Here is a 27,939-nt window from a genome sequence, read left to right on the forward strand (position 1 = left end):
AAGTAAGACAAAAGTGGCTATTTTGATGAAAGGGGAAAGTCAGACATTTTTTTGTTTAAATCTTAAACAGTACAGCTAAGTGTATCTATCTACCTGTTTGGCCTGGAGTATAAATTGGTTTGTCTGTCTGGATAAATATGTAGCCAGAAGACTGACGGAATGTTAGTAAAATTTCTTTTTTTTGACCATTGCATGTCATCTGCAGAACAACACTGCTCTCCCGCAATTCTTGCATCGACTCAGAAGAAAAAGTAACAGTCCATTGCTGTGAACCATCTGAAATGTAATAAATCATTTTAGAAATATTTTAAATGTCAAGAAAATTTAGTCAATTTTTCTTTGAGATAATATTAAATGAAAAACAATAAGAATGTCATAAGGTCAATGCAGCAAGCAAAGTATTTAACAAACTTTACTTTTTCATAACTAAGGCCAGGTTTACATTTAAATTTAAAGGAACTGATGGAAATTTCCTTAAATATTTATTTCAAAATCACAGCTTCTACCAAAATTGTAACATTTGCCATTCTGTCATAATATTTCATTTTCTCTAATTTTTATTTCGAAAATAATCAAGTAATATTAATTACAGTACTTTTTTTTTCATTAATTTTCAATAATTATACTCCCAAAAAAGTTTTTTTTTTCCTGATACAATTTTACTTTGAAATCTTTTTCCAATGCTTTTTAAAAATTGAAATGTCTTAAAATCATTAGAAATGGCTGTATTGAAGGAACATATGTAACAAAAATACAACAACACATTTTAGCAAAAATCTTATTCCATTCGCTAGAACAAATTCATAGAAGTGCTCCTTCTTCCCTAGAGTCATAAGAAAATGGAATGGGTTTCCTTAATCAGACATTGATTCACATGCATGACTAGATTGAGTGTTCACATGCATGACTAGATTGGGTCTTGACACATGAAATACATAGGAAGTAACTATCAACTTCTTTTTTGAAGTAATGTCTGTAATATATAAGATAATACGTGAAAATTACCTTGATCAAAAGAAAGATGGGTTGAGTTCAAAACGTTTTTACTGTTCTCTCCTCCTATATATTGAAGAAGAACTTTCTCAGTAGACTGAGAAGTGTGTTGAAAAGCTGTGACCACTGCAGTCACATTAGCATCATAGCTTGGTACTTGGGGCACTGTCAGAAAATATTTTGTCCTAAAAATTGATACATCAAGAATTTGTAATAATAGCTGCTAAACCATCAAAATTAAGTCATTTGAAAACTAAATACATCTATGTCTATATCCTATACAAACACACAAAATACAACAATAAATTACCTAGTAGAAACTAAGCAAAAAAAATAAATTAAATTGTTTCGATAATCTGTATTACTATTTTAAAACCATTGAACATTGGACTTGTTTAGCGACCGCATACCTATTGGGAAACGGAAACGAATTCTTGTCCAATAATGATCAAATCACAGATCTATATTATATATAGAGATTGTTATGTGTGTAGCTCTTTTTTTCAAGCTTAAAAGAAGTCGCCCAAGCCAAATCTAGGAAAAATCAATATTTTCTGTCTTTGAAAAGTAATGATCTTTAGTTTTCAAAGTTTAGAAATAATGCAATAACATTTTGCGGATTTTTATATAGAATATGCTAACTATTATTAATCGCGTAACTATATTTTTACGCAAATCTTTGATACAAAGTTATTTCCTGTTAGATCTAGTCTAGTTTTCATCGTGATAATGTTTCAAAAATCCTAGATCGAAATAATTCAAGTCTGTTAATTTTAATCATCTTATGATTTTAGATTGTAGGCCTACATTTAAATAGATTGATTACCTAGATCTTTCTAGATCTAGATTATGTATCTAAAAATTGCAAAATAATAATTATGAGAAGAGAGCGCTATTATTTTTGCTAGAATCTAGATCTAAACATTAAATTGTAGGCAATAATTAAAAATTTAATATGTTACATCTATTAGGGTTGAAAAAACTTTACTTCTTATCAAAACAATGTCTTGTTTCAGCTTTGTTCCAACATTCTTTGTGTCGTGTTAGAGATTACACGTCCAGTCTAGGTATAATATAGAATTCATTTTTACTCATACGATATTCTTGTGTTCATTTTTATTTCTTTTCTTTTTAATTTATCTAGATCTATATTTTTATAAAATACATTTCTTTCTAATTAAAACATTCTCTACAATACACTACATAATAAGGCTTGTCTTCGAGTCCGAAGATTAGTGGGGAATGCAGTATTTCCCGTGGATGCACAGCCCCAGCCGTGACCTACATATCTATTCATTCCATGCAATGCCTATGCATATTTGAAACGTAGAAAATGGTGAAATAATATCATAATTTAACAGGAAACATCAGGCATTATACAGAATGCCTGAATTTCACTATATATATATATATATATATATATATATATATATATATATATTTATATATATATATATATATATATATATATATATATTTATATTTATATATATATATATATATATATATATATATATTGGTGAATAATTATTTACAAGAATATATTTATGAGAAAGAAAGAAAGAGACACAAATATTCTACATATACCTGGCTACGCCATTGTGCATAATTATAATGTGACCAGACATTCCGACAGTCTGTCGCGCTTTTCATAAAATGTCGTCGGGACGCTAATGTCCCACTTACATAAAAAAAGGCGCTCAAGGTCACGCTTTTATTTTAAAATCTTTCTTAATCTTTTGACTTAAAAGTACTGCCGTGCGTCTGTTTCTTCTTGATCCTTATTTCATATTCATTGCTTAGCTGACTTCTGTAGTAGAGGCATGGCTAGTGCTTTTATTTTGCAGCATTCTGCTTTCTTCTCAGAAACTGACATCAGCACCGTAGCACGATTTCTTTCGACTTTTGCCGTGTCTCATTTTTAGCGGCCCCCGAAAGGGGAAAAGACGCTATTAGTTTTGTGCGAAATGTCTGTCCGTCCGTCCTGTTTAGATCTCGTAAACTAGAAAAGATATTGAAAATCCGACATCACAATATTTTAGAGCATTCAAAGTTCTGATGCAACGGCTACTTTTTTTTCTGAAAGCGAAAAATCTAATTTTTAAAATCAGTTATGCAAGAAGTTTTTTAAAGAGAAAAAGCTAATTAGTATGCATTATAAGTTAGACCTAATTTAAAATGAATAGTAATTTTGTAAACTTCATTTTCCTGAACTTTTTTTAAATTGAGGAATTTTTTTTTTTTTTTTTTTTTTTTTTTTTTTTTGAGGATTCGAATAAGAGATTGAACATTTTTCAAAACAATTAGATCAATTATAAGACATCAGTTAGGCCAGGGGAGGCTCGATGGCTGAGCGGTAAAGAGCAAGGCTTCCGAACTGGGGTCCCGGGTGAAGACTGGGAATTTCAACTTTGGAATCTTTGGGCGCCTCTGAGTCCACTCAGATCTAATGGGTACCTGACATTAGTTGGGAAAGGTAAAGGCGGATGGTCGTTGTGCTGGCTACATGACACCCTCGTTAACCGTAGAACTTACATCATCTGCCCTATAGACCACAAGGTCTGAAGCGGGAACTTGTTAGGCCAGGTTCACGACTAACTTAACATTCACTTTCACCTATCCTTTGATCTGCGGGAAAGTTGGGGCACTACACAAGATCTGTTAACCTTCTTTCTCCATTCTTATCTCTCATTTGTCTTTGATATAATTTCATTCGGATGTTCTTTCTGAAAATATTGAAGCCTGCCTGGGTGGACCACTTCGGGGGCCGATTTTGAGTTTGTGTTTCCACCCTAACCCCTAACCCTAACCCTAACCTGGCCTCGCCCCGAAACCCACTGAAGAAGCTTACAGCGCTCTGCCAGACCCCCAAGCTTGCAAGAGAAAGACTGTTTTTTTTTCTGTTTTTTTTTCGCCGAAGATTGAGAAACAGTCTTATTTTATTCTCATATGTCGAATATATATATATATATATATATATGCTGTACGCACGTTTATGTTTATGCATAGGGTTAGGGTTTACTGGGCGTTAGGGTTAGGGTTTGGAAAAATATCCCCCCCCCCCCCACTTTAAAGTTCTGGATCCGCCAGTGATCACATGTAGTAGCAAGTTAACTAAAATAAAAATAAAATAAAACTCCTTTTAAACTTGATGGAAAGTACTATACTAGTGTCTAGTAGATATTTTCAATGTTGACAGATTGAAAATATGTATAGGCAATGTCCAATAAAGTTTTATTACTTCCAGAGGAGCCAGTTTGACTAGCACTCAACTAGGTGTTAACTAGAGTAACCAGATGAATGGGTAGATTCCAGGTAGATGAAAAAAAAAAAGGGGGTGTAAAGGTATATTAAAGGTGAAAGTAAAAATGTTACCTATAGTAAAGTTAGGGCCCGTTTACATTTTTCAGCTAGCTTGTAAGATCTCTTTTATTCTTTTAATTATTATTTTTATCATATACTGTCCTCATTAACAAAATATTAACAACAACAACAACGAAATTAAATAAACTCGAATTAGACCTGATCTCTAGAATTTTTTTGTTTTTGGAAATAATAGCTACAAAAGTTTTAATGTAAATAAATTAAACACGCGACGAGAATATATAATATAAACAATATGTTACTATCCAGTGAACGATTTGTCTGTGAACAATTTGTCCGTGCCGTGAACGAATAGTCGCGTGAACGATTTGTCGTGAACCAACTGTCGGTGAACAAGTAGTCGGTGAACAAGTAGTCGGTGAACAAGTTGTCTGTGAGCGAATAGTCCGTAAGCGATATGTCGCGTGAACGAATTGTCGGGTGAACGAAATGTCTGGTGAACGAATAGTCGCGTGAACGAAAAGTCGTGAACGATTTGTCGGTGAACGAAATGTCAGTGAATCTATGCATAATTAGTTTAAGAACTAAAAGTGTACGTTTTCAAAAGACTCTAGGTACTAAATCTAATTCTAAAATAGTAGCCGTTGTACTTAGTTTGAACACGTCAGTACAGAAATTTAAAAGCGCTCTTTCTTATTGCGAAACAAAAAGTGTCAGACTAACAGACTTGAAATGGCAGTTCGAAAACAATAGGGAAAGAAAGGGAGGGGGCGGAGGGGCACTTACCCCACAGATTGTTGAATTAGACAAACTGATAGGATTAGGCTTAGGCCATCAGCCACTGTCATTGTTCTTTTCACATACATAACAGAATAGAGTCACGTGATTGTTTCGGGCATTCCTGGAGACAGAAAAAAAAATAAAGGTAAACAATGAAACAAGATAATGGATTGACTAGAATGTCACTAGAGCAAGTTAATTTATTTGTTATAGCCATGACAGCTTATGTGACTAACTTTTTGTGTTTAGGGTTGATAGGGCCGACCTTAGGCCACTGCAACCTATGTGGGCCCCGCACTTTCATAGCTAATTCTAGGTGTACATTTAAATTATTAAATTAAACATTTTTAAGTCGATAGTAAATCTAAAAGGCAGATCTGAATGTTAATCGGCTTTTTGTTGGAAAATTATCATCTACTGTAGATGGCTCGTAAAGTTAATTTGACAGTGATTTTGTACTTAGTAAAGTATGAATAAAATGCAAAGGCGAATTTATTTTCTAATACAAAAATATTAGTTTTCACTTATTATCCTTATCCCTATCCAGACTGGTCTGCACTATCTTGGTCCTTCATTACCGACTCATCGGTGTAGCAGTACATGGCACTTGATGACTATGGGTAAGTTTTTGTATTTAGTACATTTAGTTTGACTTGCACCAGAACGCAGCAAGATACGAAACTATTGAGATCTAAACCTGACAGGCAGACGACAAGAGAACTAATGGCGGTTTTTATTCCTTTCGGGTCCCACTTAAAGAACATTGACAAGTATCATATTTTGTTTTTCTTGGAGTACTATTTTCTTCAGTGTGTTTCTCTGTATCAAAATCAATTGGGACAGTCTGCACTCATCACACTGAAATCTGCTTTAGTCAGGTCTTTAGTCACTTTCTCCAGTGAAATATTTTAGCAGTAAACGTAAGTCCCTTTCTAATGTGTGTTGTTTTATCGGAACCAACAAACGATTACATGGATCGCGCTACATAAGGTTACCAAATGTCCTATTTTGAAAGCCGAATATCCCACTTCTCTCTCATATTATCTTGATTCTTACTACAATTTCTCAAGCTAAAATGACACACAAATTAACGAAAGATATTCAAACAGCAACAGACTACATCAATGTGGTGAGCACACTCTCAAGACATTAAACAAACATAAACACGTATCAACGATCCTATCATCCTTTCTATCCTCTTTTGGGCGTAAAAGTGGCTGGTAACCATTCAGTCCTTCAGTTGCGACTACAGATCATGTCATGGGAATTAGAGGAATGCCTGGGCACTAGTTGTGGTCGGAATGATGTCGCCCACGCATCAGTTTCCTCTTCTCCAGGCAGCTGATTTATCCAAAGGAACGACAAGTGCCGATACAGTTGGGGTCAGCTGCGTCGCAGGCCCTGCCAGGGTGTAGAAATGAGTGCTACAAACTGCCTGAGGGTCGCCTCATTTTTCCTCAGGGTTGACTCCCTAAGTCTTTTCCATGATTGAGTATAGCTGCAAGGCAGCAGAGGTTTGGATTCAGAGTTTTCCTTCTCCTAAGTGGATAACCAGCAATGACTAACGAGCCCCTCCTGCCCTAAGCTTATTTGTTAAGGCGCCAGTTACTCGCCTTCGCCCCTTCTCCTGCTAGTGAAAGCAGTTCCGCCGGACTCAATATCTGAACCACACGTGAAGGCTAGTATTTGAACTGATCACAACCTATTTGAGACGCATGCCATTAGAAAGCATTTTATAGGTAAAGGAGTGTTCATATCCATTAACACTTCCGGCTATGATCACCTTGCGGAACCCTGGTAACCCTAATGCAACATTAAACAGGTTGTGTGTCAAGTGCTGGCATTCCCATCTTAATCTTTTCCAGTAGTTCTTGATTGCTTTCGGCCAAGGGCCTGGAACCTGCGCTTGGGTCTATATACATTTCAACACGCGTGCCACGGTCAGAATCACGTAAAAAAAAAATCACCAGTCCGACGGAACCGAGCCTCAATTTGTAATGTGAGCAGAAGTTTCGATATCACTGAGTCATAGACCGGAGATTTCACACCGGCCACTGGTTATTAATGTTTCTTTTCTATATCTGCTTTAGTCCTTTATAAGTTAAATAACTTTGGATTAATATTCACTCTAGGATATCCCAATAAATCGAATAGTTTCTGACTTTCTGTCCTAATAAAAAAAAAAACAAGCTTATTCTTTTAAATGCCCCTTCTTTGAATAAATCGCGTTCTGGCATAGCTCAAATATTATCTTTTGATTTTGAAATGTGTGCAGTATTTTAAATCAATAAATTCTTTTGAGCAAACGAAAAATGAAACTAAATATGTTTTTAAAAAGACGATACCTCCTTTATTCAACTAATATTTTGCTTTTCTATATCTCTCTTGCTCTCTTTTTTTACCTATTTTAACTCGTAACGAACCAAGGCACATCTGTCACTCGGCATAATTTATTTGAGAGGAAGGAAACCAAAACTAAAACATAAATGTAGACACTGAAATAAGCTTGTTTGTATTTTACCACCAACCACAGCATCGCATATATATATTTATGAATGCACCAATGTTATCAGAGAAAAACAATACATTCTTATGACTTTAAAATGATATAACGCCCTTGGTATTTACAGCGTTATCTGTATTTCTGTAGCAAAATACAACGGTAAAATAAAAATATTCACACATCCAAGGATTGGGGGGGGGGGGGGAGGGGAAGCAAATAAACAAACAAGAAACTAAAAATAACATTAAAAAAAATAAAAGTATCAATGTAACCTCTGAAGCACCTCCCCAGCGCGTGTACCTGCTCTTAGCTGTAGACTGACACTTTTTATCGAATCATACACTGCACAGCACTCTTCTCTTGGATGTTGATCTAAAAATAATTTCAATCTAACCACGCTTCATTACAACGTCGTGGGGGGATTGAAAAAAAAACAACAGTTTCTTATAAGAGACTAGATGTGAGAAAGTAAGAGAAAACGAGCAACTTTAATGCTATGTAAACCAAACCATTAAGCAACAACCAGGGGCGGACTGGGTATCAAAATCGGTCCGGGCATTACCATATCATGGGTGTAGCCAGGATTTTTCGGTGGAGGTGATTTTTTTTCTACCCCCCTCTGCAATATATATGTATGTAATTAATCTTCATTACATTCCGACCTTTCATTCTTTCGGGCGTTATTTTTTTAGCCTAGAATATGTTCTTCTTTTAATTCGTGGAAAGACAGTACACACCACCAAGGGCAGCTAAGGAGTCTGGGGGAGCGCCGTGAGCTTGGGCGAAGACCTGGATCCAATCATTTTATTTCCGTTATATTAAGCTTTAAAAAATGCATATTTTGAGGTACCTACAGTGCAATTAGCTTGCTACTCTTTCGCTTAAAAATTCAAAAACCACATCTACCATTCACTGCACTTAATTAATGGAGTCCAGCGACTGGTAGAAAATGGTATAATTTTGCTTTAGTTTTTGTATTGGACTGGGAGGATAACCACAAAACCCCTTTTTGGCTACGCGTAGGAAATTCGGTGACTGTAGTTTGCTTAAGTTGGCTGCACTGGGGCATAAAGTAAAGTTTCCCATTCAGACAAAGAAGTCTGAGGCAAGTGATGATTTGAGCCCCCTGTTTCCCGGCTACGCCCATGTGTCATATTATAGGTGTAAGCATAATTCTCTTCAAAATATATACAGTGTGATATTATTATAAGAATTTCCATCATGTATATAATGGCCTCATACTAAGCATAAGTTTGCCATTACTTATAATTGTAAAAAAAATGATTTAGGCTAGATCTAGATTTGTTTTGTTTTTTTATAAATAATATTTTTTGTATTTTTAGATCTATGTTATAAAAAAATTAACAAAAAGAAAACTTATTTTTTCTGTACAAATCTCAGAAAGAATAACTCTATACCCATATTAACCTGGGTGGTTTGCAATTTCGCAATTTGATCTTGTCGTGATAGCTAATAATAGGCATAATCTTTCTTGTGATTCGGATGAGAGCTTGTCCATTTCTCATTTATTTTATATACTACTAGTCGGCCGGCGGCGTAGCATACGCCGCTATTTTGCATAGCCCGTTTTAGGCCACACAGCCTATGCGACCGAAGTGGGCTCCCACTTTCAAAGGATCCGCACTTTCATAGGACCTGCGCTAATTCAAGGTGTATAAATTATTAAATTAAACAATTTTTTAACTTAAAACAGATTTCCCGCGCCCTCATGTCGATTTACCAGGAGGTCAACAATTCTCAAAGATAGATTGAAACATTAGGTAATTCTTGCTATTGAGCGGGGTCTATGTAGGAAACAATTATTATGATATACTGTATGACTTTGCTATACGCATGGCTCGTAAAGTAAAAAATTGTCATTTTTGGGTGTCATTCAACATGGAAAACGCCAATCTTACGCGCGGCATCATGCCTCAGCCGTAATTGTGTAATCTGGTGAAAGAAGCTTGAAGAATTACTTGAGGTCAACAATTCTCAAAGATAGATTGAAACATTTGGTAATTCTTGCTATTGAGCATGATCTATGTAGGAAACAGAATTATTATGAGATACTGTATGACTTTGATACACGCAAGGCTCATAAAGTATTTCTGTACGTAGTAAAGAATGAATAAAATGCATAGACGAATTTATTTTCTAATACAAACTCTTAAATTTCACTTATTGTCCGCTTACCTACCCAAACTTGGCCCCGCGAAATTCGTTTCGCATAGGGACCCACAATGGTTAAGAGAATGATCTTTCCTTTACTTCTTGTTTAAACTGCTGAGGGAAGAAGAGAATATTATATATAGAGAGATATTAGTATTGTTACGTATTTCTGAATCTTCTGGCTAGATGTATTAGTTGGCACACAAATAAAAACACTGCAAAGAACTTGACTACTAAACTTTCAGTTTCATATAACTTTAATGACTATTAACTCTAACATTACTGTAACATGTAGCGTAGAAGACTGTACAATATCGGTCAGTTTACAGTTAGCTATACTTCGTTGCACTGCATCTCTTCACTTCGTTGCAATTCCTCTCTTCTCAACTTGCATCGAGCCGTATTCCACAGAACAGACCAACGACACATTTCCCAGTGTCGCTCCAGGTCTCCCAAAGCTGAACCAAGTCGTACTCGAGTCTACCGAATCAGAGCCGCACACGTCTTACATCGACTGTATCGACTGTAACGGCTCAAGTCCACTGTAGTTCGCTGTATAGACTTTAACGACAGTAGTCCACTCCAGTTAACTCTACCCTAGTTAACTTGCATCGAGTCGTACACATTTCTCTTCCACAGAGCCGCACACATCTTACATAGTCTGTATCGACTGTAACAGCTCACTCACGACTCCATACGACTGACTTTCACATTAACTTTCTGGCTTATATAGAGTCCCTAATCGCTTGTCCAAAGTTGCACAAACACGGCTAGTATTCTCTGGAATAACAAGTGAGGAAACGTCACATCCTGTCTTTGTTTATACATGTAGATTCCAGAAAACATCGGCTGCAGTGTCATCCAGCCAGGGTCACAAGTTGTGACCTCTATCTGTCACTGGACATTTTTAGTACCTTCTGGAATAACACGTAAGGACACGTCACATCCTGTCTCTGTTTATACATGTACATTCCAGGGAACACCCACTGATGTGTTATCTCGTCGGGGTCACACGTTAACCTCTTCCTGTCACTGGTCATTTGTAACACTGCCCCCTTCTTAGATCTGTTCGTCCCGAACAGATTCCATTTCACCACGATACTGAAGAAACCGATCGACGATCAAGAAGGAAGCTTTGGTGGTTGCCCCCTTCTCAGAGATGTTCTTTCAATCTGGCCGTTGTCCATCTTCTTTCCATAGAAGAATGGGAGCCAAATCCTCATTTTTCAGCAGGTCCTCACAAATGTTTTCATCAATCTTGGTATGGAAACATCGACCTTCAGATGACGACATTGGGCAGCATTCTAAAGAGTTCGTGCTTCACTCGCTGAGTTTTACATTTTCAAGTATCTTTTTACAGAGCTTCTTCAGAGGTACACAGGTTCATCACAGTACAGCAATATTCACATGTTCTTCTTACAACAGCAACTGACTTTGGGTTTGTACGATGCCTGTTGGGTTGATCTTCTTGTACAGTTCTGTCACAGATGGTTACTCACTACAGTTCTGACATCTTAAACTACTTCTTTTCTGTTCTTCTTGCTTCTGACTTAATTATCGTTCTTCTAAAACCTCTGTTATACTTCATCAAACCTATTCTAATGAGGAATGTTCTTAGATTATTCTTTAGTGGCTTCACACTTTCAACTGATTCGTAAGGCTTTCTTCTTTGGTTTATGGTCCCGGACAGAATATTTCTAAAAACATGGGCTGTGGAGTTTGATTAGTGCAGGTGGGGGTCTATCAGTGGGAGAAGTGGTGGGCTTGTTTTCTAACAACATGGGCTATGGAGTTTCATAAATGCAGGTGGGGGTCTATCAGTGGGAGAAGGGGTGGGTTTGTATCTTGATCTTGTTAGAGCCATCCACGTTGCACTCTGCATGTGTCGCTTTCTCCGCCTCCTCAATTTGATATTTCTTTGGTTGCGTTGATGTCGTTGTCGTTGTCTTGCTTTCCTGTCGATCAATGCTGATGGCAGCGACTTAGCACATAGGAAGGCATTGTATTTCATAGCTGTAGTCATCAAGACTGTTGATCTAACAAGTTGCTTCAGCATTATTCTTCGATGGGTGCTTTGCGAATGAGCTGCAAGTCCACTTGAAGGCAAGGTGTCAAACACGTCATCACCTTCATCCGAGTCTGGAGCACTCGCCTGTGGGGCAGGTTGATAACATTCAACGTGCAAAGGTCCATCAACTTCAGCATCAGATTCTATTGTGTTTCCTTGACTATCACCAGGGCTTCTCACGCCTACCTTGATAGCTGTACAAGCTTCTGTTAAGTCTAGAGCTTGTTGGTGTATTTCTTGGCATTCACAGTCTTCTTGCATAGCTACGTACATACAGTTCTTGTCAAACGCATGGGTGCAATAATCAAGCTTCGAGTTCCTCTCGTAGACAATGGCAGATAGAAGACAGAAGTCTTTAAGGCCCACAGCAACATGCTTGGACGCAGACCCAACGTTGTCTTGATCTGTTTGGCTGGTTGAGGTACTCATATCAGGTTTATCTGTAGCTAAAGCTTCGGTCAAACTATAGGTCTCTTCTATTGTTTCTTCAGCGGTCTCATTCTGCTTTTCGTTGAAATAGTAACAGCTACCGTCTCTTTTCATTTCTTGTGGGCCACATTCGTTTGGTTTGCTATCACAGTCACAGACAGCACAACCATCACCAGCATCCCTATCGTAATTGTCTGTATCGCCACATCCTTGGTTGGACAATTGTTCGTTGTTCATCAGTGGTGTAGCTCTTTCATCTGTCGACTCAATCTGATAATGTTGGGTGTTCAGCAGCTCGTTAATCATGATTCTAGTTTGATCTTTTATCGTATCTGTTTGTTCTTCTGTCTTATTGGGCGTGGTAGCTATTAGTTCATTTTCATTCATGGCTTTAATCAACTGGTTACATGAAGAAAATCTGGTGTTGATTTCTGATTCTATCTTCTTAATGCTCTCGTTCACCGAGTTCATTTTGTATTGCAAAGTTCTCAGGAGCTCCATCGTATTAGGTTTGATTTCAAATTGGCAAGTGTCTGGATTCTCATCTTCCTCCAACAGGGCTTGTCTGAGACGTGCTGTTAGCGTTTCCTTATTTCCGTTAAGCTGTAGACCTCTTTCTCGAAGCTCTTGTCTAAGTTCTTTCATGTCAAGTTCATTAAGAAGTTTGATGGAACACATTCTAGCCAGAAAGATCCCACTTCTGACACCAATTGTTACGTATTTCTGAATCTTCTGGCTAGATGTATTAGTTGGCACACAAATAAAAACACTGCAAAGAACTTGACTACTAAACTTTCAGTTTCATATAACTTTAATGACTATTAACTCTAACATTACTGTAACATGTAGCGTAGAAGACTGTACAATATCGGTCAGTTTACAGTTAGCTATACTTCGTTGCACTGCATCTCTTCACTTCGTTGCAATTCCTCTCTTCTCAACTTGCATCGAGCCGTATTCCACAGAACAGACCAACGACACATTTCCCAGTGTCGCTCCAGGTCTCCCAAAGCTGAACCAAGTCGTACTCGAGTCTACCGAATCAGAGCCGCACACGTCTTACATCGACTGTATCGACTGTAACGGCTCAAGTCCACTGTAGTTCGCTGTATAGACTTTAACGACAGTAGTCCACTCCAGTTAACTCTACCCTAGTTAACTTGCATCGAGTCGTACACATTTCTCTTCCACAGAGCCGCACACATCTTACATAGTCTGTATCGACTGTAACAGCTCACTCACGACTCCATACGACTGACTTTCACATTAACTTTCTGGCTTATATAGAGTCCCTAATCGCTTGTCCAAAGTTGCACAAACACGGCTAGTATTCTCTGGAATAACAAGTGAGGAAACGTCACATCCTGTCTTTGTTTATACATGTAGATTCCAGAAAACATCGGCTGCAGTGTCATCCAGCCAGGGTCACAAGTTGTGACCTCTATCTGTCACTGGACATTTTTAGTACCTTCTGGAATAACACGTAAGGACACGTCACATCCTGTCTCTGTTTATACATGTACATTCCAGGGAACACCCACTGATGTGTTATCTCGTCGGGGTCACACGTTAACCTCTTCCTGTCACTGGTCATTTGTAACAGTATCTTCATTTCTTCTGAATAGAGTGCAATGTTTAATTGTGAGTTTGTTCTCCCTCTCTAGGCGAATGGGTCAGCCTTCTCATTTCCTTCTAGTTCTATATGTGCTAGTATCCATTGTTGAGAGTTGATTGTCGCCCTATTTTTTTTTCTGCGTTATATCAATGTTTTCTAACTTAACCTCTCTCATCCCTCTTTTTCGTTAACTGACAATGGAACCATCAAAAGACGGGGGAGGGAAGGAGCAAAAACAAATGGGAGTGCCATCAAACGTACATGCCGACCAGCAAAATGATTAGGCCAAACACAACATCAAAGCAGTGTTGAAGTTCATGCCGCTCGTGCATAGCAAAAAGTACGGTCTAACGTTTTGCAAATGATAATACGTAGGCTACTGTGTATAGTGTATTTTTTTTTATATTCTTGTTGTAATAATAATTTAAAAAAAAAAAAGAAAACGTTTTCAGGCATTTGTATCTCGCTGCTGTCACTTTTTTTTTATAGTTGTCTGCATTGAAAAAAAAAATTTGGTACCGGCCCACCGGGCATTTGCCCATTTGCCCTTTGCAAAAACAGTGTTATCAACAAGCAAAATAGAAACAATCATTTTTTTTTAAAGAATCAAAGCTTTTTTTTTTTTGGAAGAGAAAGAACTTCGCACTTACAACCATACATCTCGATGGTGTAGAAGTTATTTTCCTTATTCGATATCAAACAAAATAATAAATTACCAATAATTTATTTACTAATTGGTTAATTTTTTAAATGGATTAATGTTTTGTTAGGTACAATAAATAATTGTCTAAGTTTCAACTTGACCCGAGACTGGGTGTGGGAGAAATAACGTGTTCAATTATCTTAAGAGACAAAAGCCTACATATTTAGCCATACCTGTGAATCTTAAAGGATTACTTTCCCTTGTTATTACCAAGCAATATAATTATTCGCCAATAATTTATTGACTAATTGGTTAGTTTTATAGAGAAGACAGACAGACAGACAGACAGAGTGAGTTGATTAAAAGCTTTATAAAAATAAACAGCTACCATCAAAAGATTTTTGTTTTGTTTTTTAAAAGGTGGAAAATAAAATAACACCTTTCAATAAGGTTATGAGTGGTGCACGCTTTCATCATCTTTGATTTAGCATCACTCTGCCACCTAAAAAACTTTCTCACTCTCATTCTTTCTCCCTCTCTCTCTTTCATTCTTTCTACCTTTTTCAATCTCTTTTATTCTTTCTCTCTCACTTCTCTTGCTCAATTTTCTCTCTCTCCTTTGATAACATGTTCACCAGTTCTGACACTAGCACCATGTGATGCGTAAATCTTCTCGCCTTATCTCGGCTATGACTAGGCTGGAACAACTTGAGTTGGAGTCAGAGAAAAGATTGTACTAAGTAATAAAATACCATTAGTAATGGCAAAAGATGTTCTCATTGAAATATTTTCATGTAGCGCAGCGTTTCTAAAACTATGGAGCTTGTACTCCTGGGGGAGCGCGACGTCATGACGATTTCTGTCAATTTGTTTCTGAAGGGAAAAATATTTTTATTATAATTATCAATCTGTTTGAATATTAACCAAGTAAAAATAAATAATAAATTACTATAAGTAAGATCTCAACTTCTAATAAGGATATAATAAAATGAATACCATTTTCGTGTGAGGCGCCAGCAAAAATATCAAATCATAACTTTTTTCAGTTAAAACATCTTCGCTAACGCGATTCTTCATAAATTTCTTGTGTCAGAATGCATAGGAAAATGACGGGGGTCCCGGTGGGACCTTGTCTCTAGTCCGCGAGTCTGGATTGTCTGTGTCCACCGGAAGTGAACGCAAAACTAAACTTGAGTTGAACCCCAAGTCTCACTCCCCGCCAGACAGAACAGCATATGCGAGGGTTGCGCCGTTCATTCAGGCCGGTAGAAGGGAGCTCTTGTTTGCTTTTGCAGGCCTTAGGGTTCCAAGTGCGATGCACAACTCTACATGACGATTTCGACAATTTCAAATGTGTCAGAATGATCGGAATTCTCCTGAGTGTTGAACATCCTTATGATTACGACTTTTGTGTAACAACAACAAAAAAAAAGGTTCGCCATAAACTTCTTACTTATCACGAAGATGATCTTACAATGGCTACGCTTATTACAGACGTTCGTGCGCATTAAGAGTATTATAATCTTGAATGTCTCTCGCATAAGGATTTTGGCCAACTCAAGATGAATAGTGCGCTCTGATTGCAAAAAAATACTTTAATATCGACTCGCCCCACCCCCTTTTATTTTAACATTTTTGGTCTGCGCTTATCTTAATCTAGAATAAGACATCGTAGATGCCAGGATAAAGAAGTTCTGAAGATCAGAAGGCACAAAAACTCTCAGTGACGGACCCGCGGGCTGGATGGAGGGACAGTTCGCTGCATCTTCAATACTAATGGAAGTTAGAACTTTTTCAAGAAGAACAAAAAATAACTTAAATATATGTTTTATTTAGATCGACGCCACCGCTCAAAGTTTGAGAAACACTTTCTGGAACCTCACAGGATGTGTTCTAGGGTTTGGAAGCCCGCAGGATGTGTTCTAGGGTTTGGAAGCCCGCAGGATGTGTTCTAGGGTTTGGAAGCCCGCAGGATGTGTTCTAGGGTTGGGAAGCCCGCAGGATGTGTTATATGGTTTGGAAGCCCGCAGGATGTGTTATATGGTTTGGAAGCCCGCAGGATGTGTTATATGGTTTGGAAGCCCGCAGGATGTGTTATATGGTTTGGAAGCCCGCAGGATGTGTTATATGGTTGGGAATAGGACGTAAGAATTATGAAATGGCTGCGGATTTATTTTTTTCAAGTCTTTCTTAAGTGTATGTGTGTGTAAGTGTATGTGTGTGTTTCTTTGCCATTATTTTCCTTTGGAATATTTACATTGGAGTACACCCTAAATACTTCTATAAAGAATTCGGGATATTAAAAGTGAAACAAAAGCCTTGTGAACTTGTAACATCTGGGTTGAACTAGGTTGAGATTCTCTGAATACAAGTCTATGTCAAACAACCCAGTCCCGTTCTAGCACTGAGCAACCAGCAGAGCGAGTTTTTTGAGTAACGCTAAAACGATTGCATCAATGGCACAGCGTTCACACACGACATTTAAGATGATGTTGCATGATGGGAAGACATTTTGAAAAGTTGTTACACATGATAACTATAAAAGCCATCTGCTGTATTTTTTTTTTGTTTCAGTTTACAGCAGTTCTTATCTTCGGACTGTAATATCTTATCAAAGAAGATAGAGACGGAGAAGAAATAATGATGGAAAAATAAAAGAGGGAGGGTGACCATTTGCGTGTGTGTGAGAGAGAGAGAGAGAGAGAGAAATATAGACTGTGAGTGAATAAGATTTTTAAAAATACGCCAGAGAATTGTATCACATAGAACAAACAAAAGACAGAGGCATATAAATTCAATGGAAAGGAATCATATCGACGAAAAACAACATCAGTAATGTATTCTTCTTAGATATTTAAACATAACTCGATCGTTTTGTGAAATATTTAATTTGCTTTTATTGAAATCACCTTTGAATCAATCAATACCTTCAAAAGATCACACATAATACAATGAAGGCATCAAAGTAGCTAGACCTAATGACACTTATCATGTCAACAAGAGTACTTGCCCTTTATTGGATAAGTAAGGTGCAGGAAAGATCAAAGTTCATCTTACATTCTCCACTATTATTAAATTTTCTTTAGTTTTATTTCCCCTCTCTGTGTGTACATTTGTGTGTGTGAGAGAGAAAGAGGGGGGCGCAGAGCGGGAGTAAAAAAAGAAATATTGTCTTTTCATGAATAAAGCTTTAAATTATTTCCCTTAATTTTTATTGGCATTTCAGAGTAACGCAGGCTGCATGATGTATTTAGAGCTATCACGAGATAATTGGATAAAAGACCAAAGATTTATGTCTGGCTACAATATATTTTGTTTTGCCACAGAGAACAAGTACTACAAAGGCAGTCAAAGTTACAACATAACAACAATATATAATTATAAACAATGGCACCGCAACAACCTCATGACACAATTTTACCGACAGTGAAATGATTCTCTAAGCAACGATCTGATCAGACAATTCTAGAGACAGTGACATGATTCTCTAAGCAACGATCTGATCAGACAATTCTAGAGACAGTGAAATGATTCTCTAAGCAACGATCTGATCAGACAATTCTACAGACAGTGAAATGATTCTCTAAGCAACGATCTGATCAGACAATTCTAGAGACAGTGAAATGATTCTCTAAGCAACGATCTGATCAGACAATTCTAGAGACAGTGAAATGATTCTCTAAGCAACGATCTGATCAGACAATTCTAGAGACAGTGACATGATTCTCTAAGCAACGATCTGATCAGACAATTCTACAGACAGTGAAATGATTCTCTAAGCAACGATCTGATCAGACAATTCTACAGACAGTGAAATGATTCTCTAAGCAACGATCTGATCAGACAATTCTAGAGACAGTGAAATGATTCTCTAAGCAACGATCTGATCAGACAATTCTAGAGACAGTGAAATGATTCTCTAAGCAACGATCTGATCAGACAATTTTACAGACAGTGAAATGATTCTCTAAGCAACGATCTGATCAGACAATTTTACAGACAGTGAAATGATTCTCTAAGCAACGATCTGATCAGACAATTCTAGAGACAGTGAAATGATTCTCTAAGCAACGATCTGATCAGACAATTTTACAGACAGTGAAATGATTCTCTAAGCAACGATCTGATCAGACAATTTTACAGACAGTGAAATGATTCTCTAAGCAACGATCTGATCAGACAATTTTACAGACAGTGAAATGATTCTCTAAGCAACGATCTGATCAGACAATTCTACAGACAGTGAAATGAGTAAACTGATAGTTCATACAATCTGCTTCATGACAACAAGTTTGAGATTTTTCTTTATGGGTTAGTGGGTGTCATTCAATAATTATTATAACGATGTCTCGGAAGACAATGGATACGTTCAGATGAATCACTGGTTTTGTTTTCTTCTTGAGTCCGGGCACAATTTGATGTGACTAAAAAAAAAAAAAGCAAGCCGATGCTGGAGCGACAAAGTTTGCAACAGTTTGTATCAGCTCTCACAGTTTCCATGCTATCGATCTTGCGCTATTTCTTTCCACATATTTTCATTGATGCCTGTAGTGGTTTCTGATACAGAGTGATATGATCCATCGGGGTGGCATTGCATGGCCATACACGAGTTTACAAACAAACAAAAAATGGCTGACTGACTTCAACTAGTCCTCTTCTAAGACCTAGGGCAGTGTTTAGAGAATAGCATCTATGAAGCCATTCTATCCGTCTGCGCATGCCTAAGCTTTATCGGCAGTGTGCGTGCTCTTCATACGTAAGTGAGGTGTCAATTAGTATTGCCCTGTCAGCGTATTACATTACAGGGCGACTGACCAAACCTCAGCCTGTTTGTTTAATATTATAACCTACTCTATGACACTTGTTACAACAAGATAAATTTTTCAATAATTATCAAGGATATATCAGTATATTCATTCTTTTCTTTGAGCCTCGTGGTGATAAAGACTATCAATAGTTAAACATGCCTTTCCCCAAAGCTAGAATGATTTTAATTTTGGGGCCCTTGGATTTGGATGGTAATGTCAATGAACAATTTGTGATTTTTTTCATATTTAATAAATTCTTTAAAGATCCATTAAAGCTGATGTGTTAATTGCCATGACAGACCTGAAACCGGAATTGATTGACTTTTTAACTTGAGATGAACTCCTATTGAAAAATCAGAGCAGGAAGAACTCAATCCTCCCGTAGTGCTCTGGCAAGAAACTGGGCCGTTTGGCGTAATGCCTCGTAACTACCAGACATGTCGAGTGATTGCTCAAACACGTCCCCCCTTAGCTCGCGGAGCTGGGGAAACTCGTACAAGATTTGCGACACTGCTTTGACGCTCTCTCCACAGTGGCGGCATCGAGACGGACGGAACCGGGCAAAGTATGCCCCAACAGGACAATGTACGTCCTACACTGTGCAGTGACTGCTTATTCTGACCTCCTTAACCACCACCACGGATCGTCGCGATCTGGGAGACGCATATGCTGCCAGACACTACGTGCTCTATCAGATTCCTCCCAGGACTTTAACCACTTCTCATGAATGAGTGCTCGGATTTCTGCCGTTGCATGTAAAAACGTGCTTGGTGCTTCGAGAAGCAATGTGAGGGCGCCCACTGCATGAAAACGACAGCTCCAATGGCTCACTCACTTACTTCACTTAATCATGTGTACTCCCAGGGGGGAGCATAGGGCCGCAACCACACCTCTCCACCGAACTCGGTTCTGAGCAGCTTTCTTCATCTGCTCCCATTCATTTCAGTACCCTCAGCTTCACTGATGACTGACCTCTTCCAGGTTTGCTTGGGTCTGCCCACTTTCCTTGTGGGTTCCAGTCAAGTGCCTGCCTTTGCAACATTGGTAGCTGGTTTTCGCAGGGTGTGTCCTATCCAGCTCCATTTTCGTTTTGTGATGTCTTGGGCTATGGGCTTTTGTCTAGTTCTCTCCCACAAATCGATAGTAGTTATCTTTTCTGGCCACCTAATTCCTAATATCCGGCGTAGGCATCTGTTAACAAAAGTCTGGAGCTTTTCCATATTTGTTTTAGTGAGAGTCCAATGGCTAGGCGGTTGTAATCTGCGGCGCCGACTTTTTAACCAGACATCCCATCTTGACAAATATTGAGAAGGCCAATGATTTCCACGTTGTTTTTGCAAAAACTTACGAAATATCCCAAAAGGATAAAGGTTAATCACAATGTTTACAAGTACTTTTGAGAGTCAAAAAATGTTTTAGCGTACCCTGTCTAGCATAATTGCCTCACAAAGGAACATTTCAATTCAGGGTTCCGACATGAAGTTTCAGTGGTGGAGCTAGAGGATGGTTTCGGGAAAAACAGCTTCAACTATCCTACTAATTACTATAAAATTAATGTTGGATTTAATGAGTCTACTGTATTTTATTTAAATTTTTGTGCTGTGATGTGGCCCGCGAAATATTTGTGGGGAAATTTAATTGACCCGCGGACCGAAGAAGGTTGGGTGTCACTGACCTATACAAATGTATAATTTATACAATTGATTCTTTCTCTTGGAAAGATTTCGGTAAAGCAAAAAGTGCAAGAAAACTTTCAGCTGAGTTTTCCTCTTCGCTAGAATAATGTTTCTTTTGTTGTCATGTAGTTTATCTTATCATCTCATTGCAGACTATCCCTGTACATAAATAAGAATATAAACCCTACACGTATCTGTTTTCCCAGTACACGCTTCCAGTAGGCCTGTTATATATTTATAGATACTTGCTTTTCTAATTTTAACAAAATGAATTCGTTGTTTAAATAAGCAAGTGAGAAAATGTGTATTTTTACTCTAACATTAAATGGATATAACAGGACAGTTGTTCAAAGAAGCCTTATAGGATCTGATTAACATATACTTAATTTAAAGTAAGTTTCGATGATTTCGGAACATTTGCAGTCTAAAACAGGGAACTGGTGGCTGAGTGTAATAGTGCTTGACTTCCGAACCGAGGGGTACCGAGTTCAGATCACGGTAAAGACTTAGAATTGGACCATTAAGATTTTAAGGATGCCTCTGAGTACACCAAACCCTAATGGTGTCTGACATACGTCGGGAAAGTAGGATTGTGGATCGTTGTGCTGGCCATCTGGACCGTCGGCCATAGAGGATAGAAACGCATGTGCTCCATAGATCGCTAGCTCTGAAAGAGGGGCTTTTCTTTACAGTCTATAACAGTTTAGTCAATACAATTAAAGACATTCATCTCATTATAGGATTTTCAGAGATCGCGCTTCTGTGTTTATGATATACGGTATCGATAAGCTGTGACTGCTATGTATAATTATAGTCATGGAATAATTTGTACAACTTTTAGCAATGCAGAATCAAATATCTTAGCTTTGACGCTTGTAGCACAAAGTGTTGTTAATTGTTTAGTTGGCAACAGTTCTATTTTAATATAGCATGCTAACATTGTTTATTTATCACAAAATCTATTCCAATCTTAGTATACTTTTGGAGGACAAAGAATCTTCGAAATTAAGGGGAAATAAACGCGAAATAAAATTGAGCCATGTTAGGCCTTATCAAATGTAGACCTATATAGTATAGATATGATTTAGTGGGAGGCGAGTCTCCAATAATCTCCGTTAGTGTAAAACATTGATATTATGTATTCTATTAAACTTGAAAAAAAAATCAGCAACAAAATCACAAAGAATGTGTGTGTTTCACAAGCAAGACATGTCAAATGGTGGGTCGATGGGTAGGTTTTTATACATTTAAACATTACAAACTTGATAGTGACATTTTAATAGCTCTTTTTGTTTTAAGAAAATCATGGGACGGGTTGCCTTAATCAGCCAGGAAAAACAACAGAGAACATTCACGAAAGGACATCAGAATCTATGATCTAAGAAATTCCATTAACCACGGAGGTACTGGTTTTTTGTTTTTTACAATAGTTTATAAATATTTATGTGTGTGTGTGCTTAGATTTATGGAAATGTATATATATACAGTGGAGTGCAGATAATCCAAATTCGGTGAAGCGCTATAGAGATCTATTCAAGCGCTATTTTGCCCTTACTGGCACAGAGAAAGTAGCTGACAGCAGAGAGCCTTTGAAAGAGATAGTTGGAGAGCTCTCACAAAGCCTGCGGAGCACACTTTGAGACTCAAAGGAAAGCCTTAACTGACACAGAGAGAGTAGCTGGCAGCAGAGAGCCTTTGAAAGAAACAGTTGGAGAGCTCTCACAAAGCCTGCGGAACACACTTTGAGACTCAAAGAACAGTGAATGAATACTTAAATAAACCTCCGGGCGAACAACGGCTTTGTCTGCATGAGATGCGGAAAAATATGCCGGTCGAAACTGGGTTTGCGTAGTTATGTGAATCACTGCACTCTTCCATAAACCTCGGAATCGAAGACAATGCCATTATTATTATATTGCATTGTTTTGTCCTAATAACATCATAAGAGAGAGTGTCAAATAAAGGGAGAGACAGATACTGAGCGAGTGTCAAATAAAGGGAGAGACAGATACTGAGAGAGTGTCAAATAAAGGGAGAGACAGATACTGAGAGGGTGTCAAATAAAGGGAGAGATAGTTACAGAGTGAGTGTCAAATAAAGGGAGAGACAGATACTGAGAGAGTGTCAAATAAAGGGAGAGACAGATACTGAGAGAGTGTCAAATAAAGGGAGAGACAGATACTGAGAGAGTGTCAAATAAAGGGAGAGACAGATACTGAGAGAGTGTCAAATAAAGGGAGAGAAAGATACTGAGAGAGTGTCAAATAAAGGGAGAGATAGATACAGAGTAAGTGTCAAATAAAGGGAGAGACAGATACTGAGAGAGTGTCAAATAAAGGGAGAGACATATACTGAGAGAGTGTCAAATAAAGGGAGAGACAGATACTGAGAGAGTGTCAAATAAAGGGAGAGACAGATACTGAGAGAGTGTCAAATAAAGGGAGAGATAGATACTGAGAGAGTGTCAAATAAAGGGAGAGACAGATACTGAGAGAGTGTCAAATAAAGGGAGAGATGGATACTGAGAGAGTGTCAAATAAAGGGAGAGACAGATACTGAGAGAGTGTCAAATAAAGGGAGAGATAGATACTGAGAGAGTGTCAAATAAAGGGAGAGATAGATACTGAGAGAGTGTCAAATAAAGGGAGAGATAGATACTGAGAGAGTGTCAAACAAAGGGAGAGATAGATACTGAGAGAGTGTCAAATAAAGGGAGAGATAGATACTGAGAGAGTGTCAAATAAAGGGAGAGATGGATACTCAGAGAGTGTCAAGAAAGGAAGAGATGGATACTGAGAGAATGTCAAATAAAGGGAGAGATAGATACTGAGAGAGTGTCAAATAAAGTGAGAGATAGATACTGAAAGAGCGTCAAATAAAGGGAGAGATGGATACTGAGAGAGTGTCAAATAAAGGGAGAGATGGATACTGAGAGAGTGTCAAATAAAGTGAGAGATAGATACTGAAAGAGCGTCAAATAAAGGGAGAGATGGGTACTGAGAGAGTGTCAAATAAAGTGAGAGATGGATACTGAGAGAGAGGGGGAGGGGAATGAAAGAGAGAGAAACAAAGATAAACAGGTAAAGACAATTAAAAAACTAGAGGAGGAGCAACGAAAGAAATACAAATAGATAACTTGAGGTATTTCGTTGCTCTTAAAATGTCAAGGTCAACTTCTGAACGTTGGCAGAATCAAGAAACTTTTCGTTGGACTAGAAAGCACAACATCAAGATGTATAGATCAGAAAATACATCAGAGAAGTCTGGAATCTATTGGAGCTAACAGGTGGACTGTTGAGTCATGAAGCTTGCTGGGTCTATAAAATGACAAGTTGAAGGAACGAAACGAAATTCCATTGATTCGAGAAAACGAAAACCTCACTTTCAGTTCACAAAGTTTAAAGGCGTAGAAGGCCGGAAGCTTTGGATGTGACAAGGAAGGCCACAAAAAGGAAAGATGATAGATTGGACTCAGTGTTACATTGACAGCAGGGAATACGAGACTTCATTAACCCTAACCACCTGGATAGGTAACATCTTCAGTTCTCTCTTTCTTTTTTTTTTTTTTTTTTGCAAAGCTTATTTCAACTCACTCCGTCTGTCTGTCTGTTCAAGTTTTGTACGATGTTATTGGTCCCACTTCCCTTTCTGTAATCAAGTGGAAACTTTGAACAATTATACATTGTCACTAACAAAACACGAATCAATCAAAAAATCAATTAATTAATTAATCAATTAATTTTGTGCAATATAGGATAAGGAAAGAAAACTTACAATATTGAGATATATGGCTGTAAATGTGCAGTGTTTTCCTTTTAAAAAGTATTTTTGTTATTTTCCTTTTTTTTCCCTTTTCTAAGAAACAGTGAGATATTGAGATGTATTCATTTTGTACAACAAAATCGACATAGTTTGCAGAACTATAAGAGACGTACATTCTAAAAACGGATTTTAGCAGTCCCTTTGGAGTAGGCCACTAAAATGTTTTTACTGTTTGTCTGGCAATCAGTCTGTCTCCTCTCCCCTAGAATGGTTGTGTGTGTGTGTGTGTTTGTGTGTGTATACTACGTTTTAATTTCAAAATCTGAAAACATTAGCCGATTTCTACAAAACATACATTGAGTTCCAAATAGATGCACCAGCTACTTTGATTCCCTGAAAGAGAAACCGTGAATATTTTATGCATAAACTTCTATACTAATTTTAAAACAAGAAAAAAAATCACTTTTTTGCAAAACAAGATCCTGCGTCAAGTGCTAAGTATGAATCTTTAATTTCACAATTGTCTTTGAAGTGCTAAAGATGATCACTAGTGCCATCATCATCATAAAATTCCATTTCCGTGAGGGCTAGAGAGGCTCAAATCCTCTCTTCAAAAGTCCGAAAAGAAGACTTTGTGGTTGCGGGAAATGACCAAACATGTCAAGGGCATTTGGCTTCCCAACTTTCTAGGCAGAGTTCGATAAGTTTGTGACAGTCTTAGGTGCCATAGCTAGTTATGATCATTTGAAATCATATCTATTTAACAAAATATTTGATGCACGTAGGTAAAAGACAAATTGAAAACAAGATATAAATGGTACTTTGTGTTCTTTAAAAAAACTTTTATATAGTTGAGCCCATGGGGTTTACACAAATAAATTACAAAAGAAGTAGACATGGATCTTCAATTTTCTCATGATAAAACTGGTCTATAATTAGTATTGCCTCAACTTGGAATGCGATTTATATATAGATGTGATTTAGAAAGTTATTTCATTTTTTTTTGTTATTCAAAGTTGCCCTGCACGCTTCCGTTCCGTGACAGGTGTGATTGCAATTAATGTTTTAGACAGTGAGTAACGTGAATGACTGACCAGCAGGGGCAGGCCACGATTTTTTTTTTATCTCCGCAAATGTATTATTGAGCTTTCTTAAAGGATGAGACACATATATTCCAAGTCTAAAGTTCTATTACTTGAACTTGAAACTGTCAATCTTTGCATATAAGCTTTTTTCTGAAAACTAGCACTTATCATAACATACATATTTTAATGGTAAATGTATATCTGTATTCTGGTTAATATATATTTCCAGGCTTGTTACATGTAGATGCACGTAAGGGTGGAGGTTTGAAAAAAAAAACAGGACACGCCCTAACGCAGCTCACATACTAGATCTACTTGCAATTCGCATGTACATGGAGTGAAGGAGTATAGCTATCTCTACTTTTTAATTCTGTGACTCAATGAATCAAACTTAGCAGGTCAAAGAAACGCGAATCGCTCTTGTAGTGTAATCTGATAAAGCAACGGAGACGACTAGATTATGTGCCACTGAAATACCCAGGAGACTATAAATAGCATCCACATTAAATCCTGTTCTGTGCACATTCCTCTTCCTCTACATAACTTCCTTGTTTTCAGTTTGTTTGTTTGTTTGTTTGTTGATTAAAGCATGATTAAAGTTTCGTAAACATTTTCTGCTTCACCTTTTCCCAGGGTTTTAGGTTTATCTGAAGGAGCTAATGATAGTAACATTCCCACTTGTACACAGACGGATTCACGAAAGTGTGTTGAAGCGTGACCAGGTCATTCCAACTTTAAGAGATGGGCGTTGATTTCCCTGCAACTTGAACACTGTCAGTATGACCAGATCAGAAATGTCAGTGGACTATTGCATGATCCGAAACCTTTGTGTTCACCATCATACGTCCTGTTCTCAAGTAGAGCCTGTTTCTTTGGTCGTTTGGATGTCCTTTCAAGAATATGGCTGTATATAGTAGGAATTGGTTAGCTTTATGCATTGGGTTGTCTTCCTTGTTTGGGGGAAAGTGACACTCATTGAAGACAAATTCTTTCAAAATCTTACGTGTTTCGCAATTTCCCATAGAAAACTTCGTGGGTAATTTTAAATCATGTTAACAAGACAAGTGGATGTAGCGGTGTAGCAAGATATTCGTGGGCTCGGGTTCAAGACCTTGGGCCCCCTCGCTGGGATGGAATAAGACAAAACAAATTGTTCACCATGTATGAGCCACTACACTTTCAAAATGTAGATAATAAGAGAACTGATGTCAACATATAGCTCTGTGTCGATTAATTGTTTATCAGTTGATATCAAATTATATAGTATCAATTATATAATATATATAATTAAATAATTATATTTAAATTATATATTATCAATATACTAAAACTGTGTTTTATGAGCATCTCTGTAGCAAAGTAATTGTTGTTTTTAGAACTAAATGAAAACAATAGCGACTGAAGCCAACCTGATCTAAATAACAGAACTTCTGAAGTACATTTGTATCATTCGTAACTTCAAAATGTACCGCTTTTCTGGACAAACTAGTCACGTAGGAAACAAAGAGCATGAATCGACACTTTAAAATCATCAATATACAAAGCCATTTACACTGATAAACGCTCATTATCGATTTGCTATTTTTGTTCTAAGCCTACAGATGTCAGAAATACAATTATACAAAGAATTCTTCTGAAATCATATTATAATTCTTCCAATCAACATTTTTTATATTTTCGATTTTTAAGTGCCCTTGTAGACCTTATTTAGTTATATATAATTGGCTTATAATCTACCATTTTATCGAGCAATAGAAAATATAAAGAGACTGCATTTTTAACAAGTTATTTTTCAAACAATAGTATTCTCTTGACGGGTTGTATTTATGTACATAAAGGTTGCTGGAAGTCAGTGGCAGTATATTCGACCTTTTTTACCAATCTCTATTTGAAAATCGTAGATAATAAAACTGACAGTTTCTAGCCAGCAACAATAATCCTTCCTATTGGTCTTATATCTCATGAAGCCCGGGTCTGTACCAGCGGCGTAGCTAGAAATTTTCCATCATTTGGGGGCCCGGGGGGGCTTGACCTCTTTGGGGGCCCCTGCATTTTGCGTAATATTTAATTTTGTTATGTCA

At 37.4% G+C, this 27,939-nt stretch overlaps 1 protein-coding gene and 1 long non-coding RNA gene across 8 annotated transcripts in view; one reads left to right on the plus strand and one right to left on the minus strand.

Moving 5' to 3' along the window:
• The window catches only part of LOC106071367 (A.superbus venom factor 1-like), a 92,347-nt gene that overhangs the window by 50,406 nt on the left and 14,002 nt on the right, over window positions 1-27,939 (minus strand). For 3 of the 4 annotated variants that reach the window (XM_056040143.1, XM_056040140.1, XM_056040142.1), the window contains exons 2-4: window positions 5,104-5,218; window positions 1,006-1,178; window positions 94-276 (exon numbers count right to left, since the gene is read on the minus strand). In XM_056040143.1, coding sequence (XP_055896118.1) covers window positions 94-276; window positions 1,006-1,178; window positions 5,104-5,183 — 436 coding nt within the window. In that variant the 5' untranslated portion in view covers window positions 5,184-5,218. Of the gene's footprint in view, window positions 1-93; window positions 277-1,005; window positions 1,179-5,103; window positions 5,219-25,128; window positions 25,148-27,939 lie in introns of those variants that run through there. The other variant, XM_056040141.1, reaches the window with a different exon arrangement.
• On the plus strand, window positions 1,387-27,100 carry LOC129928054 (uncharacterized). Of its 4 annotated transcripts, none has more exons than XR_008779642.1 (5): window positions 1,387-1,560; window positions 2,010-2,060; window positions 5,645-5,717; window positions 22,311-22,414; window positions 26,492-27,100. It is a non-coding gene; the product is annotated as an uncharacterized LOC129928054 (long non-coding RNA). The 4 variants fall into 4 exon arrangements; XR_008779643.1 differs by lacking the exon at window positions 1,387-1,560 and adding an exon at window positions 1,699-1,755; XR_008779645.1 differs by lacking the exon at window positions 2,010-2,060 and having other exon boundaries at window positions 1,389-1,560.

This window comes from Biomphalaria glabrata, chromosome 9 (genome assembly GCF_947242115.1).
Source record: "Biomphalaria glabrata chromosome 9, xgBioGlab47.1, whole genome shotgun sequence".
Lineage (NCBI taxonomy): Eukaryota > Metazoa > Mollusca > Gastropoda > Planorbidae > Biomphalaria > Biomphalaria glabrata.